This window comes from Coregonus clupeaformis, chromosome 13, assembly GCF_020615455.1.
Source record: "Coregonus clupeaformis isolate EN_2021a chromosome 13, ASM2061545v1, whole genome shotgun sequence".
NCBI classification, from domain to species: domain Eukaryota; kingdom Metazoa; phylum Chordata; class Actinopteri; order Salmoniformes; family Salmonidae; genus Coregonus; species Coregonus clupeaformis.
Window position 1 is genome coordinate 3,376,755 of NC_059204.1, and position 22,139 is coordinate 3,398,893.

The window sequence follows — 22,139 nt, forward strand, 5'->3', positions numbered from 1 at the left end:
GCTATGCCAAGTTCAAGTCCTTGGAGTTCTCCGTGCATTCTGGTTCCTAAACCTGATGGGACATCCAGATTATGTACGGACTATCGGAAAGTCAATGCTGTCACAGTGCCCGACTTCGTTCCGTTACCCAGACTGGATGACTGTATTGATACTGTTGGTGCTGCTACTTATGTAACCAAACTAGATCTTCTAAAGGTTACTGGCAGGTGCCGTTAACCCCACGTGCCTCCGACATCTCTGCCTTTGTGACCCCAGATCACTTCCCACAATATGCTGTCATGGCATTTGGGATGCGGAAGCACCAGCCACTTTCCAACGCCTGGTTAACTACAGTATTGGCTGGAGTTCCTAATTGTAGTGCTTACCTTGATGATCTGGTCATTTATTCAACTGAGTGGTCTGATCATGTTAAACACTCTAAGGGTAGTGTGTGAACGTCTAGCAACCGCTTCTCTAACCCTGAACTTAGCAAAGTGCGAGTTTGGGAAGGCCACTGTTACGTATCTTGCAAACAGGTCGGCCATGGTCAGGTGCGCCCTGTAGATGCCAAGGTCTCAGCTATAAACGCATTTCCCGCACCTACCACCAGAAGAGAGCTACGCCGTTTTTTAGGGGATGGTTGGCTACTACCGTAGTTTCTGTAAAAATTTCTCTGCGGTAGTTGCTCCATTAACGGATTTGCTCAGTCCGGCGAGAAAATTTGTATGGTCTGAAGATTGTTGTACTGCTTTCAACACTGCTAAAGCACTCTTGTGTAGTACTCCTGTTCTTGCTGCGCCAGATTTTGAACGGCCGTTTAAACTGGAGGTAGATGCAAGTGCCAGAGGTGCTGGTGCTGTTCTACTGCAGCAAGACCAGAATGGAGTGGACCATCCTGTCTGTTATTTTTCACGGAAATTTAACAAATGTCAGACAAACTATTCCACCATTGAACAAGAAGCTCTAGCTTTGTTGTTAGCTCTGCAGTACTTTGAAGTTTATGTTGGTTCCAGTGCATTACCAGTAATAGTGTATACTGACCATAACCCCTTAGTTTTTCTCCACCGGATGTACAACCAGAACCAACGCCTTATCGTTGGGCACTTGTCGTGCAAAATTATAATTTGGAGATCCGCCACAAAAAGGGGATGGATAATGTGTTGGCAGATGCTTTGTCTCTGTGTAATGATCTAGGTTTATTTTTTTTTGTTATCCCGACAGGATGATTTGTGAATTTGGGGTGTTGTTGATAGTAAGTCGTGTGTCGCAAACCATTGTGGTTTGCTCTTTTAAGGGTGGGAGTGTTACGGATACAGGTTTCCTGTGTTTTGTGTGTTTCTCTCCTTCTGCCCTAATCACAGGTGTCCTGTATGTTCCTGATTGGTGGTCGTTGGTGTCTGCTGATTGGACCAATCGGTGAACATTCCTGTGCATTGCACCACCTGTTACTCGTTTGTTCAATCACACAGCCCATTGTATAAAGACCAGTCTTGTGTTTGTTGAGAGAGAGAGAGAATATTTCCGTTTGTGAGTATGGACACGGTGGTGTTCTGTTTTTGGTTACCCACTTAGTTGCTGTTTATTAGATTGGTAAATCCTGTTAGACTACTGTTTTGTTCTTGTGAGTGTGGATACTGGGGCGGTATTGTGTATACTTGATGCTGATTACCCTGTTTTGGTAGCTTGTGTGTTTGGGAAAAGGTATAGCCTTGAGAAAAAGGAAAATTTATGGAGGTGTTAAGAAGAGGGAGGGTGTAAAGTGTGGTTCATGATTTGAGAGTGGTGAATGAGGTAGTGACTGATTTTCCAGCAGAAGTGCCAGACCCGCATACCTTGTTAGCCCAAATTCCTCCTGATGCGACACATTTCACGGTGTTAGACTTGTGTGGTGCATTTTTTAGTGTTCCACTTAGTGTAGAAAGTCAGGGTTTATTTAGGTTCATATATACAGTGGGGAAAAAAAGTATTTAGTCAGCCACCAATTGTGCAAGTTCTCCCACTTAAAAAGATGAGAGAGGCCTGTAATTTTCATCATAGGTACACGTCAACTATGACAGACAAATTGAGAAAGAAAATCCAGAAAATCACATTGTAGGATTTTTTATGAATTTATTTGCAAATTATGGTGGAAAATAAGTATTTGGTCACCTACAAACAAGCAAGATTTCTGGCTCTCACAGACCTGTAACTTCTTCTTTAAGAGGCTCCTCTGTCCTCCACTTGTTACCTGTATTAATGGCACCTGTTTGAACTTGTTATCAGTATAAAAGACACCTGTCCACAACCTCAAACAGTCACACTCCAAACTCCACTATGGCCAAGACCAAAGAGCTGTCAAAGGACACCAGAAACAAAATTGTAGACCTGCATCAGGCTGGGAAGACTGAATCTGCAAAAGGTAAGCAGCTTGGTTTGAAGAAATCAACTGTGGGAGCAATTATTAGGAAATGGAAGACATACAAGACCACTGATAATCTCCCTCGATCTGGGGCTCCACGCAAGATCTCACCCCGTGGGGTCAAAATGATCACAAGAACGGTGAGCAAAAATCCCAGAACCACAAGGGGGTACCTAGTGAATGACCTGCAGAGAGCTGGGACCAAAGTAACAAAGCCTACCATCAGTAACACACTACGCCGCCAGGGACTCAAATCCTGCAGTGCCAGACGTGTCCCCCTGCTTAAGCCAGTACATGTCCAGGCCCGTCTAACGTTTGCTAGAGTGCATCTGGATGATCCAGAAGAGGATTGGGAGAATGTCATATGGTCAGATGAAACCAAAATATAACTTTTTGGTAAAAACTCAACTCGTCGTGTTTGGAGGACAAAGAATGCTGAGTTGCATCCAAAGAACACCATACCTACTGTGAAGCATGGGTGTGGAAACATCATGCTTTGGGGCTGTTTTTCTGCAAAGGGACCAGGACGACTGATCCGTGTAAAGGAAAGAATGAATGGGGCCATGTATGTGAGATTTTGAGTGAAAACCTCCTTCCATCAGCAAGGGCATTGAAGATGAAACGTGGCTGGGTCTTTCAGCATGACAATGATCCCAAACACACCGCCCGGGCAACGAAGGAGTGGCTTCGGAAGAAGCATTTCAAGGTCCTGGAGTGGCCTAGCCAGTCTCCAGATCTCAACCCCATAGAAAATCTTTGGAGGGAGTTGAAAGTCCGTGTTGCCCAGCGACAGCCCCAAAACATCACTGCTCTAGAGGAGATCTGCATGGAGGAATGGGCCAAAATACCAGCAACAGTGTGTGAAAACCTTGTGAAGACTTACAGAAAACGTTTGACCTGTGTCATTGTCAACAAAGGGTATATAACAAAGTATTGAGAAACTTTTGTTATTGACCAAATACTTATTTTCCACCATAATTTGCAAATAAATTCATTAAAAATCCTACAATGTGATTTTCTGAAAAAGAATTTCTAATTTTGTCTGTCATAGTTGACGTGTACCTATGATGAAAATTACAGGCCTCTCTCATCTTTTTAAGTGGGAGAACTTGCACAATTGGTGGCTGACTAAATACTTTTTTCCCCCACTGTATATACATATTTGCATGTGTAATACAACATTTGTGTCATATTCTTTCTGTATTAATTTTTTGAAGAATGATGTTTTCTGTTGTTGGGTACATGTGGGGACCTCAGATGTTTTTGTTTTTTTCGTGGATGCTTAGGGATATTGGGTCTAGGCAGGGACAGAGATAATCCACAGGAGGGTCCGATGGGTCGACCAGCCTGAATGTGGAAATTTTTTGATTGTATTTTGTTTTCTGAGGTTTTCATGTGTATTCAATTTAATCATATCTTAAAATGCATTGATAAAAATTTATAAATTAATCTGGAGTACTTAGGTGGTCGCCTGGGGCAGAGGGGCCGTGAGAGAATTTTCCTGTCTTGATTGATATTTGGAATGAAAGCTGCCAGACAGGTTTTTCGCTCTCACACTCCATAAAAATTTGTTCACACTCCATGAAAATTTGTCTACATAAAAATGTGTTCACACTTCATAAATGTTGTTTTATTGCTAAAGTTACTCAAGAAGCCTGATGTAATAAAAATTGTTATTTGTCATAATCCTATTCTTTTTGTTTTCGAGACATAATTAGTCTCGAAGGGGGGAAATATGTACCGTATTTTCCGCACTATAAGGCGCATTGGAGTATAAGCCGCAGCAGCTAAATTGAATGATATTGAATGATGTGTACATATATAAGCCGCACTGGACTATAAGCCGCAGGTGTTTTAATGTTTAATTACCATATGTAAGGGTTCGTGCACAGAGGGGATTGTCGGGAAAGAGACAAACTGTCTCGCTCTCGTAATGTCTGTCTGTCTTGCTCTCGTTCTGTCTCTCGTACCACTCTCGGTTCCACTTTTACTTTTGCGTGCTACCTGTCTCACTCTTTTCCGGCCTCCAGCTTTTCCTGCTGGAGCCCGCCGCTTAAAGGTGGGGGGCGCGGACCGGTCATAGAGCCCATAGAGTTAAAGTTGGTGGACTGTAACCTGTAAAATCCATAGATTTAGGAGGTCTTCTAGTGGCCGTTAGCTGTAAAAATCCATAGATTAGCCGCACCGTTATATAAGCTGCAGGGTCGAAAAATGGGGGAAAAGGCGCGGCTTATAGTCCGAAAATTACGGTAGTATCTGAACAGTTTATAATTTTGGCTGATGTTTGCAAATGGTGTGTTTGATGAACTTTACTCTGCTTTGCTGAAACATCTGGAAAGCAGTACTATAGGGGCCCCCTGAAACAGAGGACACTTGGATATGTGGAAGCCAGGGATTGGTCTATCCAAAAGACCCATCTTATATTACATAGGATATATACCAGGTTTTGAACAAAGAACGGGTAGAATAATCATATTTGACATTGGATTAGTTGTTCTCCAGATTCTGCAGAAATCTGTAAATTGACGCTGAAATCTTTTGATATAATAAACCTTTATAATCAAAGTACAGTGTCAGCGGATTCCTTGTCAACACAGCATATCAGCATCGTTGTCTCAACACCACACAAACATTCATGGAAGCTTCTGGGATCAGACAGCTTGCGAGGCTAGAACTCTGCTGCTCTGCTCACTAGACCTAGGCTTGTGAGATAAGACAACTAGTCTCGAACACACTGAACACACCAGAGCACAGCACAGTCTGACCAACAGAAGAGAGCATTTGAAGAGATGCACAGTGGTGAATCTACAACAAGGGGGTAGAGAGAGCGAGAGAGAGAGTACACTGTACATAGCCATAATATGACATTTGAAGTGTCACTATTCCTTTGAAACTGTAATATTTACTGTTTATTTTTGATTGTTTACTTCACTTTTGTTTATCCAATTCACTTGTTTTGGCAATGTAAACATATGTTTCCCATGCCAATAAAGCCCTTTGACTTGAAATTGAATTGAATTGAATTGAATTGAGAGAGAGAGAGAGAGAGAGAGAGAGAGAGAGAGAGAGAGAGAATATATATATATATATATATATATATATATATATATATATATATATATATACACACAGTGGGGAGAACAAGTATTTGATACACTGCCGATTTTGCAGGTTTTCCTACTTACAAAGCATGTAGAGGTCTGTAATTTTTATCATAAGTACACTTCAACTGTGAGAGACGGAATCTAAAACAAAAATCCAGAAAATCACATTGTATGATTTTTAAGTAATTAATTTGCATTTTATTGCATGACATAAGTATTTGATCACCTACCAACCAGTAAGAATTCCAGCTCTCACAGACCTGTTAGATTTTCTTTAAGAAGCCCTCCTGTTCTCCACTCATTACCTGTAATAACTGCACCTGTTTGAACTCGTTACCTATATAAAAGACACCTGTCCACACACTCAATCAAACAGACTCCAACCTCTCCACAATGGCCAAGACCAGAGAGCTGTGTAAGGACATCAGGGATAAAATTGTAGACCTGCACAAGGCTGGGATGGGCTACAGGACAATAGGCAAGCAGCTTGGTGAGAAGGCAACAACTGTTGGCGCAATTATTAGAAAATGGAAGAAGTTCAAGATGACGGTCAATCACCCTCGGTCTGGGGCTCCATGCAAGATCTCACCTCATGGGGCATCAATGATCATGAGGAAGGTGAGGGATCAGCCCAGAACTACACGGCAGGACCTGGTCAATGACCTGAAGAGAGCTGGGACCACAGTCTCAAAGAAAACCATTAGTAACACACTACGCCGTCATGGATTAAAATCCTGCAGCGCACGCAAGGTCCCCCCTGCTCAAGCCAGCGTATGTCCAGGCCCGTCTGAAGTTTGCCAATGACCATCTGGATGATCCAGAGGAGGAATGGGAGAAGGTCATGTGGTCTGATGAGACAGAAATAGAGCTTTTTGGTCTAAACTCCACTCGCCGTGTTTGGAGGAAGAAGAAGGATGAGTACAACCCCAAGAACACCATCCCAACCGTGAAGCATGGAGGTGGAAACATCATTCTTTGGGGATGCTTTTCTGCAAAGGGGACAGGACGACTGCACCGTATTGAGGGGAGGATGGATGGGGACATGTATCGCGAGATCTTGGCCAACAACCTCCTTCCCTCAGTAAGAGCATTGAAGATGGGTCGTGGCTGGGTCTTCCAGCATGACAACGACCCGAAACACACAGCCAGGGCAACTAAGGAGTGGCTCCGTAAGAAGCATCTCAAGGTCCTGGAGTGGCCTAGCCAGTCTCCAGACCTGAACCCAATAGAAAATCTTTGGAGGGGAGCTGAAAGTCCGTATTGCCCAGCGACAGCCCCCGAAACCTGAACGATCTGGAGAAGGTCTGTATGGAGGAGTGGGCCAAAATCCCTGCTGCAGTGTGTGCAAACCTGGTCAAGACCTACAGGAAACGTATGATCTCTGTAATTGCAAACAAAAGTTTCTGTACCAAATATTAAGTTCTGATTTTCTGATGTATCAAATACTTATGTCATGCAATAAAATGCAAATTCATTACTTAAAAATCATACAATGTGATTTTCTGGATTTTTGTTTTAGATTCCGTCTCTCACAGTTGAAGTGTACTTATGATAAAAATTACAGACCTCTACATGCTTTGTAAGTAGGAAAACCTGCAAAATCGGCAGTGTATCAAATACTTGTTCTCCCCACTGTATATATTTGGGGCAGGTGCAGAGAGAATGAGCAAGAGACAGACAGAGAGTAAGGAACATCAAATTCAACCTCCCAATTAGGATCTGGCTAAAAATACATGAATCAGTTATAGAACCCATTGCCCTTTATGGTTGTGAGGTCTGGGGTCCGCTCACCAACCAAGAATTCACAAAATGGGACAAACACCAAATTGAGACTGCATGCAGAATTCTGCAAAAACATCCTCTGTGTACAACATAAAACACCAAATAATGCATGCAGAGCAGATTTAGGACGATACCCGCTAATTATCAAAATAGTAGCACAGGAAGTCTGCCACTGAAACCCAAGAGACGATTTAACTCAAGGCTGTCAATATTACTAATGAATTACTGTACATTTATCGCTGTTCTAAATTAAGCAATTAGGCCCGAGGAGGTGTGGTATATGGCCAATATACCACGGCTGAGGATACAGCCATTAGCCGTGGTATATTGGCCATATACCGCAAACCCCAGAGGTGCCTTATTGCTATTATAAACTGGTTTCCAACGTAATTAGAACAGTACAAATATTTTTGGGGGTCATACCCATGGTATACGGTCTGATACAGTGGGGAGAACAAGTATTTGATACACTGCTTGCTTTGGCAATGTAAACATATGTTTCCCATGCCAATAAAGCCCTTTGACTTGAAATTGAATTGAATTGAATTGAATTGAATTGAAGAGAGAGAGAGAGAGAGAGAGAGAGAGAGAGAGAGAGAGAGAGAGAGAGAGAGAGAGAGAGAGAGAGAGAGAGAGAGAGTATATATATATATATACACACAGTGGGGAGAACAAGTATTTGATACACTGCCGATTTTGCAGGTTTTCCTACTTACAAAGCATGTAGAGGTCTGTAATTTTTATCATAAGTACACTTCAACTGTGAGAGACGGAATCTAAAACAAAAATCCAGAAAATCACATTGTATGATTTTTAAGTAATTAATTTGCATTTTATTGCATGACATAAGTATTTGATACATCAGAAAATCAGAACTTAATATTTGGTGCAGAAACCTTTATTTGCAATTACAGAGATCATACGTTTCCTGTAGGTCTTGACCAGGTTTGCACACACTGCAGCAGGGAATTTGGCCCACTCCTCCATACAGACCTTATCCAGATCCTTCAGGTTTCGGGGCTGTCGCTGGGCAATACGGACTTTCAGCTCCCTCCAAAGATTTTCTATTGGGTTCAGGTCTGGAGACTGGCTAGGCAACTCCAGGACCTTGAGATGCTTCTTACGGAGCCACTCCTTAGTTGCCCTGGCTGTGTGTTTCGGGTCGTTGTCATGCTGGAAGATCCAGCCACGACCTATCTTCAAAGCTCTTACTGAGGGAAGGAGGTTGTTGGCCAAGATCTCGCGATACATGGCCCCATCCATCCTCCCCTCAATACGGTGCAGTCATCCTGTCCCCTTTGCAGAAAAGCATCCCCAAAGAATGATGTTTCCACCTCCATGCTTCACGGTTGGGATGGTGTTCTTGGGGTTGTACTCATCCTTCTTCTTTCTCCAAACACGGCGAGTGGAGTTTAGACCAAAAAGCTCTATTTTTGTCTCATCAGACCACATTACCTTCTCCCATTCCTCCTCTGGATCATCCAGATGGTCATTGGCAACCTTCAGACGGGCCTGGACATGCGCTGGCTTGAGCAGGGGGACCTTGCGTGCGCTGCAGGATTTTAATCCATGACGGTGTAGTGTGTTACTATTGGATTTCTTTGAGACTGTGGTCCCAGCTCTCTTCAGGTCATTGACCAGGTCCTGCCGTGTAGTTCTGGGCTGATCCCTCACCTTCCTCATGATCATTGATGCCCCACGAGGTGAGATCTTGCATGGAGCCCTAGACCGAGGGTGATTGACCGTCATCTTGAACTTCTTCCATTTTCTAATAATTGCGCCAACAGTTGTTGCCTTCTCACCAAGCTGCTTGCCTATTGTCCTGTAGCCCATCCCAACCTTGTGCAGGTCTACAATTTTATCCCTGATGTCCTTACACAGCTCTCTGGTCTTGGCCATTGTGGAGAGGTTGGAGTCTGTTTGATTGAGTGTGTGGACAGGTGTCTTTTATACAGGTAACGAGTTCAAACAGGTGCAGTTAATACAGGTAATGAGTGGAGAACAGGAGTGCTTCTTAAAGAAAACCTAACAGGTCTGTGAGAGCCGGAATTCTTACTGGTTTGTAGGTGATCAAATACTTAAAGTGGGGGAAAAAAGTATTTAGTCAGCCACCAATTGTGTAGGTTCTCCCACTTAAAAAGATGAGAGAGGCCTGTAATGTTCATCATAGGTACACATCAACTATGACAGACAAATTGAGAAAAAATAATCCAGAAAATCACATTGAAGGATTTTTAATGAATTTATTTGCAAATTATGGTGGAAAATAAGTATTTGGTCACCTACAAACAAGCAAGATTTCTGGCTCTCACAGACCTGTAACTTCTTCTTTAAGAGGCTCCTCTGTCCTCCACTTGTTACCTGTATTAATGGCACCTGTTTGAACTTGTTATCAGTATAAAAGACACCTGTCCACAACCTCAAACAGTCACACTCCAAACGGCCAAGACCAAAGAGCTGTCAAAGGACACCAGAAACAAAATTGTAGACCTGCACCAGGCTGGGAAGACTGAATCTGCAATAGGTAAGCAGCTTGGTTTGAAGAAATCAACTGTGGGAGCAATTATTAGGAAATGGAAGACATACAAGACCACTGATAATCTCCCTCGATCTGGGGCTCCACGCAAGATCTCACCCCGTGGGGTCAAAATGATCACAAGAACGGTGAGCAAAAATCCCAGAACCACACGGGGGGACCTAGTGAATGACCTGCAGAGAGCTGGGACCAAAGTAACAAAGCTTATCATCAGTAACACACTACGCCGCCAGGGACTCAAATCCTGCAGTGCCAGACGTGTCCCCCTGCTTAAGCCAGTACATGTCCAGGCCCGTGTGAAGTTTGCTAGAGTGCATTTGGATGATCCAGAAGAGGATTAGGAGAATGTCATATAGTCAGATGAAACCAAAATAGAACTTTTTGGTAAAAACTCAACTCGTCGTGTTTGGAGGACAAAGAATGCTGAGATGCATCCAAAGAACACCATACCTACTGTGAAGCATGGGGGTGGAAACATCATGCTTTGGGGCTGTTTTTCTGCAAAGGGACCAGGACGACTGATCCGTGTAAAGGAAAGAATGAATGGGGCCATGTATCGTGAGATTTTGAGTGAAAACCTCCTTCCATCAGCAAGGGCATTGAAGATGAAACGTGGCTGGGTCTTTCAGCATGACAATGATCCCAAACACACCACCCGGGCAACGAAGGAGTGGCTTCGTAAGAAGCATTTCAAGGTCCAAGAATGGCCTAGCCAGTCTCCAGATCTCAACCCCATAGAAAATCTTTGGAGGGAGTTGAAAGTCCGTGTTGCCCAGCGACAGCCCCAAAACATCACTGCTCTAGAGGAGATCTGCATGGAGGAATGGGCCAAAATACCAGCAACAGTGTGTGAAAACCTTGTGAAGACTTACAGAAAACGTTTGACCTGTGTCATTGCCAACAAAGGGTATATAACAAAGTATTGAGAAACTTTTGTTATTGACCAAATACTTATTTTCCACCATAATTTGCAAATAAATTCATTAAAAATCCTACAATGTGATTTTCTGAAGAAAAAAAATCTAATTTTGTCTGTCATAGTTGACGTGTACCTATGATGAAAATTACAGGCCTCTCTCATCTTTTTAAGTGGGAGAACTTGCACAATTGGTGGCTGACTAAATACTTTTTTTCCCCCACTGTATGTCATGCAATAAAATGCAAATTAATTACTTAAAAATCATACAATGTGTTTTTCTGGATTTTTGTTTTAGATTCCGTCTCTCACAATTGAAGTGTCCCTATGATAAAGATGACAGACCTCTATATGCTTTGTAAGTAGGAAAACCTGCAAAATCGGCAGTGTATCAAATACTTGTTCTCCCCACTGTATATCATGGCTTTCAGCCAATCAGCATTCAGGGCTCAAACCACACAGTTTATAAATATCAATAAGGATAGTCTGTAAAGATTATATATTGTACATTGAGACTATTGGGATGTTTTTGCTAAAAGACGTACTACAACTCCATTCGTGGTACTGCACGCACAGTGGTAAGATTATAATACACTTGAAGAATTCAACAACAACAATGGAACCGAGTACTGTAAAATATTTTTTTAAATGGGGGCCATACTCTTATTCAAAACAAAGGTGTTTATTTTGTGTGGCATGCACAGGAATGCAAACTGTATCTAGGGAAATTCAAGTAATTGGCCTTGAAAGGGTATCTGAAGACCCTCTAGTCCCACTCAACATAGGTCAGAACAGACCACACACTCACACGCACACACACACACAGCGGCAACCCCTTATTCCTGCCCCCCCCTCTCTTCCACCATCCCTCATTCTCCATGGCCTGAAGGGAGGGAGCAGGCACTCCCCTCTCTTTCTGCCCCAATAAGCCTGATCAGAGAGTGTGCATCCTGACGTGGCTCGGGGACGTACATTTCTTCACGCTACACTGTCTGTTCACGTTTTATTAGCGTGGCCAGGGACGACTGGGGACGGGGAGGGGGGTGGGGGTGGTGAGAGAGAACGATAAATCCCCTAGAAGGACAGACAACCAGCCAGCCTCCAAGAGAGACCTGCCAGCACCTCCATATCCACCATGTTAGATCCCTTTAGGCAGGCAGGGAAGGCAAGGCCTAGCCTGGTCTTGTTTACACATAGCTAGGCTGTAGGCTAGCCTACACTGACACAGAGACCAACACAATAGGTTTGGGGGTGAAATACTTGAGGAGAAGTCGTTTTGTAGTGCCGGGATGTTGAAACGGTGCTTTTATGAATAAATGAATGTATTATTTATCTTATTGTTTAAGGCAGGTCATAAGCTTGGGGAGGGAGAAGAAACATTGGAGACTTGGCAATGAATAATGCATTGACCCATTAGAACCATTGATGTCACATGAGAAGTGGAACCTCTGTGGGATAAACTGGAGGGGGACGGACACATTTACATTTACATTTTAGTCATTTAGCAGACGCTCTTATCCAGAGCGACTTACAGTTAGTGAGTGCATACATTTTCATACTGGCCATCCCTGCTGCATCCCCAATAAATATTTAATGGATAGAGAGATTGATTTACGAATGGAAAATGTGTTCCCCCATTACAATGTAAAGCGCTTTGAGCTTTATTTATTTAAGTGTGACATAATTCATTTAGTTTTTAGAGTGTGACATAATTCATTTAGTTTTTAAAGTGTGACATAATTCATTTACTTTTTAAAGTGTGACATAATTCATTTAGTTTTTAAAGTGTGACATAATTCATTTAGTTTTTAAAGTGTGACATAATTCATTTAGTTTTTAAAGTGTGACATCATTCATTTAGTTTTTAAAGTGTGACAAAATTCATTTAGTTTTTAAAGTGTGACATAATTCATTTAGTTTTAAAAGTGTGACATAATTCATTTAGTTTGTGAAGCATGACATAAATCCAATCTATCATCATCATCAACAAATTTGTTTACATCCCTGTTAGTGAGCATTTCTCCTTTGCCAAGATAATCCATCAAGAAGCTGATTAAACAGCATGATCATTACACAGGTCCACCTTGTGCTGGGGACAATAAAAGGCCACTTTAAAATGTGCGGGTTTGTCACACAACAAAATGCCACAGATGTATCAAGTTGAGGGAGCGTGCAATTGGCATGCTGACTGCAGGAATTGGGGTGCTGAGGAGTATTTCTGTCTGTAATAAAGCCCTTTTGTGGGGAAAAACTCATTCTAATTGGCTGCACCCCTGCCCAGTCATGTGAAATCCATAAATTAGGGCCTAAATAATTTATTTCAATTGACTGATTTCCTTAAATGAACTGTAACTCAGTAAAATATTTGAAATTCTTGCATGTTGCGTTTATATTTTTGTTCAGTATAAATGGTTACTGTGTTTCAGTGAAATGTATAGTTGAATTTACAGTCAGGGTGGAAAGTCCATTGAAAATAGTTAAAGTGAGTTTAAAGAGAAGCTCCAGGCAGAGACATGCATGTTGATGCCAGGCAGTTCTGAGGCTACTGACGGCAGTGAACTCTTCAAAGCACTGCAGACCGACCGCTCCCCAGGTCAAAGAATAGAATCCAGAGAGAGAACGAGGCCAAGGCCACATTCGGGTAAACCTTGTTTCTTCAGAGAAAGGGGAGAAAGAGAGAGAGGGGATGGAGGATTGAGATGGTAGGAGAGGCAAGACGGGGATAGAGGAGGTAGTGAGAGTGTAGAGAAGGTGAGACAGAGTATGCATCCCAAATGGCACCCTGTTCCTTATATAGTGCACTACTATTGACCAGAGCCCTATAAAAAATGGTGCACTATAAAGGAAAACATTTGCAATTTGGGACAGAGACAGGGGAGTGAGTATGTCTAGCAGAGGAAGAGGGTATGTTTGTATCACTTAAGCTGTCATGTCTGACCCATCTGTGCAGAGACAAAGAAACACCCCTCTCTCTCTCCCTCTCCCGCTCTCCATTTGGTAATGTATAGCTATGCGGGAAAAGGAGTTTCTGTAGCAAATTAGCAATATTGCTAGTGAGGCTGAGGGCTATCTGTGCAAGCCAATTCCGCGCCTCAGTGCAAGTAACTAGCACTAAATAGGTCCAGTTTTATGTACAGTAACCAGGAATTGTCCAAAACCAATTCCCTGCCAACTGTGGGGTTGACGCCATGTCATAATAAATCATGATATCATTTAATAATAATCTATGCACATTTTACATTTTTTTATCGAAAAAAATTCAAGATTGACTGTCTGATTATGCTTGATTGAAATGAAATTCATTCAACCCATTCCTCATTCCGCCACACAAACCCATGGAGTCAGTATAAACATGCTGACGTGGGACTGTAGTATATTGAGTTGCACCCCCTTTTGCCCTCAGAACAGACTCAATTAGTCGGGGCATGAACTCTACAAGGGGTCGACAGCGTTCCACAGGGATGCTGGCCCATGTTGACTCCAATGCTTCCCACAGTTGTGTCAAGTTGGCTGGATGTCCTTTGGGTGGTGGACCATTCTTGACACACTCAAACCGGTGCACCTGGCACTTACTGCCATACCCAGTTCAAAGGCACTTAAATATTTTGTCTTGCCCATTCACCCTCTGAATGACACACATACTACTCTGTTTATTATCTATGCATAGTCACTTTAACTCTACCCACATGTACACATTACCTCAATTACCTCGACTAACCTGTGCCCCCGCACATTGACACTGTACCGGTACCCCCTGTATATAGCCTACCTACTGTTATTTTATTTTACTGCTGCTATTTATTTTTTTTACTTATCTATTTTTGACTTAACCATTTTATTTTTTAACTACATTGTTGGTTAAGGGCTTGTAAGTAACCACTTCACTGTAAGGTCTACACCTGTTGTATTCGGCGGATGTGGCAAATAAAAATGGATTTGATTTGATTTGTCATGGAAAGAGCAGGTGTTCTTAATGTTTTGTACACTTAGTGTATAAAATATGGGTTGTTCTGTATAAACGGGGCCCAGCCGTGTAGACCATTCCCCCTCCCCCTACACTATCCACTGTGGGGAGCAGCTGAAGTGAACTGACACAGTTTGGCCGTGTGTGTGTGTGTTAGTGTCACGTCGGGGTAACAAAGCCCCCGTGACACCAGGCTTTAGAGGTCTACCAGATGTTGATAGGACTTATGGCCATAACCGTAAACAAACAAAGACACACACTTCGAGAAATACATTTGACCCTAAAGTTATAATACCATACCAAAAATTGTGTGCATGCATAATCACAACTCTAAGTCATGTAGCTCTCCCGGCATGACACTAAAACAATGAAAATGCATTGCAGTGTGGTGCTACTTGTCTGTGTCCCAAATGGCACCATATTCCCTTTGTAGTGCACTACTTTTACCACAAGAAAGGCCAAGGGGATAATGTTGAACTAAATGAATTTAAAATTGAAATATCTCTGCCATTTCTTAAGTCATGCCCCCCCTCCGTCTTTGACTTTTCGTAAATATGTATTTTTAACACACGTATGTTGTTAGAACTTCGATATCACAAACAGAATGTGTTATAAGCAATTTTAAGAGAACATGTCATTTCTTTCCCCAGAGTGCGAGAAAGTGACTTTTTCCAACCCTCCTACAGTCACATGCAGGTAAGATGTTTTGATTTCTATAATCACAAAGAGCTGATTCTGAGGTTTCCAAAACACTTACCATTGCCCAATAACTTTCAAAATTGAAGAGATGAGCTCTATTTCAAAATATCACTTTATCCAAGAATAACCACCGTTCCATGCGCTCCACACGTGAGCACGCAGCAACAGATAGCCTACAGTAACATAAAACTAATGAAAATGCTATTGTGTTCTTTGAAATTATACTTTTTTCGTATTCTAATGTTACCCAAGACCTTCATAAACACAACCAAAGTATTATCCAATAGCATACATGAAATTGATTTATTAGACTATTAGAATGTTTAGGCAAAATGACTCCTCATTGGCCTGAAGGGGGGGTCCAAAGAAGCAATGCTTATCTAGTGTGAACCAGGGCCAATAGGAATCTGGTCAAAAGTAGTGCACCTATTGGGAATAGGGTGTCATTTGGGACAACGTCCGTTTCCATCTGTATCATGCAGGGCCTGGAGAAAGTGGAGAGGACCCTGCCTTAACCCTCCCCCCTCACCTCCTCTCCCCCACCCACCACAGGCCCCGAGGCACAGCCAGAGTCTCTCACTCAATCTCTCTCTCCACTGGCCAGGCGCTTTTAATGGCCTCCCAGCAACCACAGAATAAACATACGAAACACTGGCACACATATCCATGTTGTACAATCAGTGGTGTAGCCGTTTACGCACCTTTTTAACTTTGTACAAACGTTTACCAACCTACCGGGAAAAAATATATTTAAAGTACAGTTAGCAGTTCGGAAGACTTCGGAACAGTTTGTGCCTATATTATGATAACATTTTGGGACGTTTTTGTTCATTTTGGACTTTGGCAAGGGTTTCTTCGGCTGTTCGGGTACACTACATGTTTTCTTGAGGCAAGCCGAAGTCTATTCCCCCTCGTTGGCGATTGGTCAACAGTAGGGATTCTTCAATGAAGTGCCTGTTGTCATTCAACGAGAGACGACTGGTCCTCATGCACATTTTTTCACTTGAGAAATACTGCACCAAACATCCTAGACGGATTGCGCGACTAAGATCTCCTCGGTAAAAACATAAAAATTAATGACATATTTCTTGAGTTATCTTAGAAAAATTTGGACTATTTTGAGGATGTGTAAACTGGCTACAGCGTCTCAAAGTGGACAAACAGTACTATTGCCGCCTTTTTCTTGTTTTTCATGCGAAGGTCTTTTAAGGGAGTATGTGAGCACACTCGCACTGAAGCATGCTGACGCCTTTACTTTATTTACGGTGAACAGTGATCTGCGTTTACCCACCTATCTGTTTTTTTTACCACTACATCACAGGGTTTTTTCTGGATCAAAAAGGGGCTTATGTGGTGGGCATGGCAGGGGGCGTGGCAATGAGCCCGTCGGCGCTGCAATTATTTTTTTTATAATAAGAGGCCCCCATCTTAGCAGTTACATTTTTGCTTTTTTAAGCCAATTTCCTGCAGTTCTATGCATTTTAACATGGCTAATGCTGTGTTCTTTTGCTCAAACATAATAACAAAATGAATACTGCTAAATTCATTGTTTTGGGAATTTTTAATTCTCCCTAACTGTCTAGCATTTATTTTGGGGATTGTTAGTTCTCAAAGATGTATATTTATAAAAGAACCCCACTTTTTTTAACACTGTTTGGACTTAGGCGACACGAAAAAAAAAGCTTTGGCGGCCAGCCCAAGGATTACAAATTCAGAAAAATCCCTGCATCACTGTGTACAATAGGGTTGTAGTAGGAAGTATGACATTTGGAGGTTAGTCAATTGTAGATACAATGATACATTCAAGTTAAAATGTAGACACTGACCTCGTTTGGGGAAAAACTATATGCATATCCAGTGGTTTTAAGCAGGTGCAGGAGATCTAAGAACAAAGACTGCACACACAGCCATCTACAGTATTACTCACATTGAAAGGTTGAAACAATGTTCCATCGGAGCACAAAGACTGAATCCGTTCCATGGTGATTTCTAAATGCAGTTTTCAAAAGGCGAGATGCCATACCAATATACAGTATAACTCACATAACCTGAATATGACTCCGAGCTTCAAGTGAACTATGTCATGATGATGGTGTAACAGAAATGGCAAATGGCATTGAGACCGACAACACTTGAGTGTATGGGTCAGATCAGGGCTACCCTAGCTGCACTGCAGCAGTGCTCCAAGGCTAAACCCCTGTGTGGTCATGGGGAGCTGAGGGGTGGGGCTGGATGGAGACATGCTGCAGTCAGGGGAGCAGGGAGGGAGGCTTGGGCAAACAGATGATTCACCAGCAGCTGAGCTGACACAACACCGCCTCTGTCTGCCAGCTACACTCACTCTGTGTATGTGTGTGTATGTGCGTGAGTAGTGTGTGTTGTCTGCCAGTGTGTGTATGTGTGTATGTATGTGTGTGTGTGTGTGTTGTCTGCCAGCAACCCTTTGTGTGTGTGTGTGTGTCTTTCACACCAGACTGGTGGTGAGATAAGCTTGTACAAGCCCCTATAGTGTGGACGGCCCCTGCGGTGTCTGCCATAGACCAGACTGCTGTGCAACCTGCCACAGGTCTGATTCCATTGGTCGTCCATGGGGGCACCACATATATGGGCCTGTCCACCCAAACAGAATACAGTGTACCCCCGTCTGTGTCGAGTACACATACAGCACAGAGACAGACACAAAGAGACACACAAGCATACACGTACACACAGGCACACGTACACACACCTCTACACTCGCACACGGTGGAGGGAATGACACACATGGCTCAGATTCCAGTGATTAGATGGAGGTTTGTAATACAATAACCTTGGATTAACCTCCAAGCTTAGGGCAGCTCAGTGAGAACAACTTAGCTCTTTAATAGTTCATTAGCCCGGAGTGTGAATTAAGCACAGCATAAGAGGGTTGAGTGTGTTTTTCTAACTTTTTTTCATTACCATTAGCAACATAGCTAGTTGTAGTGGAACAGGTCGAGAGCTTCAAGTTCCTCGGTGTCCACATCACTAAGGAATTATCATGGTCCACACACACCAACACAGTCGTGAAGAGGGCACGATAACGTCTCTTCCCCCTCAGAAGGCTGAAAAGATTCAGCATGGGCCATCAGATCCTCAAACAGTTCTACAGCTGCACCCTTGAGAGCATCTTGAATGGCTGCATCACCACTTGGTATGGCAACCGCTTGGCATCCGACCGCAAGGCGCTACAGAGGGCAGTGTGTACGACCCATTACATCACTCGGGCCGAGCTCCCTGCCATCCAGGACCTCTATAGCAGGCGGTGTCAGAGGAAGGCCCTAAAAATTATCAAAGACTCCAGCCACCCAAGTCATAGACTGTTCTCTCTGCTACCGCACGGCAAGCGGTGCAAATGCACCAAGTCTGTAACCAACGGGACCCTGAACAGCTTCTCACCCCAAGCCATAAGACTGCTAAATAGTTAGTTAAGTAGTTACCCAATAGCTACCCGGACTATCTGATTTGACCCTTTTTGCACTAACTCTTTTGACTCATCACATACGCTGCTGTTACTGTTTATTATTTATCCTGCTGCCTAGTCACTTTATTCCTACCTATATGTACAGTGGGGGAAAAAAGTATTTAGTCAGCTACCAATTTTGCAAGTTCTCCCACTTAAAAAGATGAGAGAGGCCTGTAATTTTCATCATAGGTACACGTCAACTATGACAGACAAATTGAGGAATTTTTTTCCCAGAAAATCACATTGTAGGATTTTTAATGAATTTATTTGCAAATTATGGTGGAAAATAAGTATTTGGTCACCTACAAACAAGCAAGATTTCTGGCTCTCACAGACCTGTAACTTCTTCTTTAAGAGGCTCCTCTGTCCTCCACTCGTTACCTGTATTAATGGCACCTGTTTGAACTTGTTATCAGTATGAAAGACACCTGTCCACAACCTCAAACAGTCACACTCCAAACTCCACTATGGCCAAGACCAAAGAGCTGTCAAAGGAGCTGCACCAGGCTGGGAAGACTGAATCTGCAATAGGTAAGCAGCTTGGTTTGAAGAAATCAACTGTGGGAGCAATTATTAGGAAATGAAAGACATACAAGACCACCCACTGATAATCTCCCTCGATCTGGGGCTCCACGCAAGATCTCACCCCGTGGGGTCAAAATGATCACAAGAACGGTGAGCAAAAATCCCAGAAACACACGGGGGGACCTAGTGAATGACCTGCAGAGAGCTGGGACCAAAGTAACAAAGCCTACCATCACTAACACACTACGCCGCCAGGGACTCAAATCCTGCAGTGCCAGACGTGTCCCCCTGCTTAAGCCAGTACATGTCCAGGCCCGTCTGAAGTTTGCTAGAGTGCATTTGGATGATCCAGAAGAGGATTGGGAGAATGTCATATGGTCAGATTAAACCAAAATAGAACTTTTTGGTAAAAACTCAACTCGTCGTGTTTGGAGGACAAAGAATGCTGAGTTGCATCCAAAGAACACCATACCTACTGTGAAGCATGGGGGTGGAAACATCATGCTTTGGGGCTGTTTTTCTGCAAAGGGACCAGGACGACTGATCCGTGTAAAGGAAAGAATGAATGGGGCCATGTATTGTGAGATTTTGAGTGAAAACCTCCTTCCATCAGCAAGGGCATTGAAGATGAAACTTGGCTGGGTCTTTCAGCATGACAATGATCCCAAACACACCGCCCGGGCAACGAAGGAGTGGCTTCGTAAGAAGCATTTCAAGGTCCTGGAGTGGCCTAGCCAGTCTCCAGATCTCAACCCCATAGAAAATCTTTGGAGGGGAGTTGAAAGTCCGTGTTGCCCAGCGACAGCCCCAAAACATCACTGCTCTAGAGGAGATCTGCATGAAGGAATGGGCCAAAATACCAGCAACAGTGTGTGAAAACCTTGTGAAGACTTACAGAAAACGTTTGACCTGTGTCATTGCCAACAAAGGGTATATAACAAAGTATTGAGAAACTTTTGTTATTGACCAAATACTTATTTTCCACCATAATTTGCAAATAAATTCATAAAAAATCCTACAATGTGAATTTCTGGGAAAAAAAATCTAATTTCGTCTGTCATAGTTGACGTGTACCTATGATGAAAATTACAGGCCTCTCTCATCTTTTTAAGTGGGAGAACTTGCACAATTGGTGGCTGACTAAATACTTTTTTCCCCACTGTACATATCTACCTCAATGACCTCGTACCCCTGCACATCAACTCTTTTCTGGTACCCCGTGTATATAGCCAAGTTATCGTTACTCATTGTGTATTTATTCCTGGTGTTATTATTTTTCTATTATAAAAAAAAAAATCTCTGCATTGTTGATAAGGGCCCGTAAATAAGCATTTCACTGTTAGTCTACACCTGTTGTTTACGAAGCATGTGACAAATACAATTTGATAGTCTACTATAAAGAGTCATTTGTAACCTCTAGTTGTCTGTTTTGAAAAAACGATCCACTTTGTTCTGTAACACGATATGCCGTTGGGGAGCAGTTGATAACTAGATCCCAAAAAATGAATAGTATAATACACAAAGTTTCTCTTTTTATGTCAGTCACCTGATAGTCAGTTCATTTGCCCATGTCAGCTAACATTTTTTAGATTGCTAAGTTAGTTTAGTGGCCAGCTATCTAAACTTGTTATCATGGTCGAATTACCAGCCAGGGGGCCCCCATTGATTTTGTTAGTCAGTCACTCAGATATCATAAAACTACAAACATTTGCCTCCACCCTATGGCAAAACGTGTAGAATTGCATGAAATTAGTTATAAAATGTTCAAATCTTCTCTCCACCCCATGGCATAATGTGTAGAATTGAAGCTAACTTGCTTTAAAACCGCAAACAAAAATCTACACCAAATGGCAAAATCTGTAGAATTGCACGAAATTAACAAAAAAACTTTTTTAATATTTTTTTCCGCTGTCAAAAGTGGGGCCACTAAAATGTTTTGCTCACAATGTGTTATTGATGTGGGTATGCAGACCCGCGAGCAACTGTGGCTCCTCATGATGAGTTTAGATTTTTTTGTGGCCCCCACCCCCATCAAAGTTGCCCATCCCTGATATAGATCAAATTGCACAGTTGAACATTGAGTTAAATGTGCCAAAATGAATTTGAGCAGGCATCCAACCACATGGGGTGAGAATGGCAAGAATAATCAAATCAATCCAATTCAGCGCTCATCTCCAAGTCAATGCTGTTAGAGAGAGATCAATAGTGCTGACCCCTCGTGTCATAACTAGGATGAGAGGAGGCGAGCCATGTCCTCGCTGCCTGGCTGGGATAGCCTAATGACAATAGTGGAGTCAGTGTCAAAGCTTTGGCAGCTGAGGAGGCGATTCTCCATGTCGCTACACAAATCAATACCCCAGACATGCTCCAATTACATCGGTTTAATTATTTTAGTCTCTGCCGACCCAATTTCGCCGTTTGAACCAAATTGACTAGTCGTCCGTGAAGAGTACACAAGAAAACAAACTATGATAGGTTAAACTAAATCATGAGGGGTTGAGTAAAACTCTGGTATGTGTTTGCAATAGTAGGCCTGCGCTGTGCCTGTGCATATTCAAAAAAGCTGAAGAACAATACAAAACTTTAACTTGATAGCTCCTATGGCCCATAATTAAGCCATTTCACAGACGGTGTGTGTCTTGCCTGCTCAACAACTGGAGGGTGCAGTGCAGTACAAAACTCTTTAAACAGTAACTCTGCTTGGTGGTACTTCGAGCCCAGTTAATTGCACATTTATTATAAACAGCACTGG

At 42.7% G+C, this 22,139-nt stretch overlaps 1 protein-coding gene across 3 annotated transcripts in view; it reads right to left on the reverse strand.

Annotated features, from left to right (window-relative positions):
• The window catches only part of arhgef12b (Rho guanine nucleotide exchange factor (GEF) 12b), a 129,021-nt gene that overhangs the window by 87,271 nt on the left and 19,611 nt on the right, over positions 1 to 22,139 (reverse strand). The window contains exon 1 of one of the 3 annotated variants that reach the window (XM_045224128.1): positions 17,306 to 17,515. The exons of the other annotated variants lie outside the window; for them this stretch is intronic. Coding sequence (XP_045080063.1) covers positions 17,306 to 17,331 — 26 coding nt within the window. The 5' untranslated portion in view covers positions 17,332 to 17,515. Of the gene's footprint in view, positions 1 to 17,305; positions 17,516 to 22,139 lie in introns of those variants that run through there. 3 annotated transcript variants of the gene reach the window in all.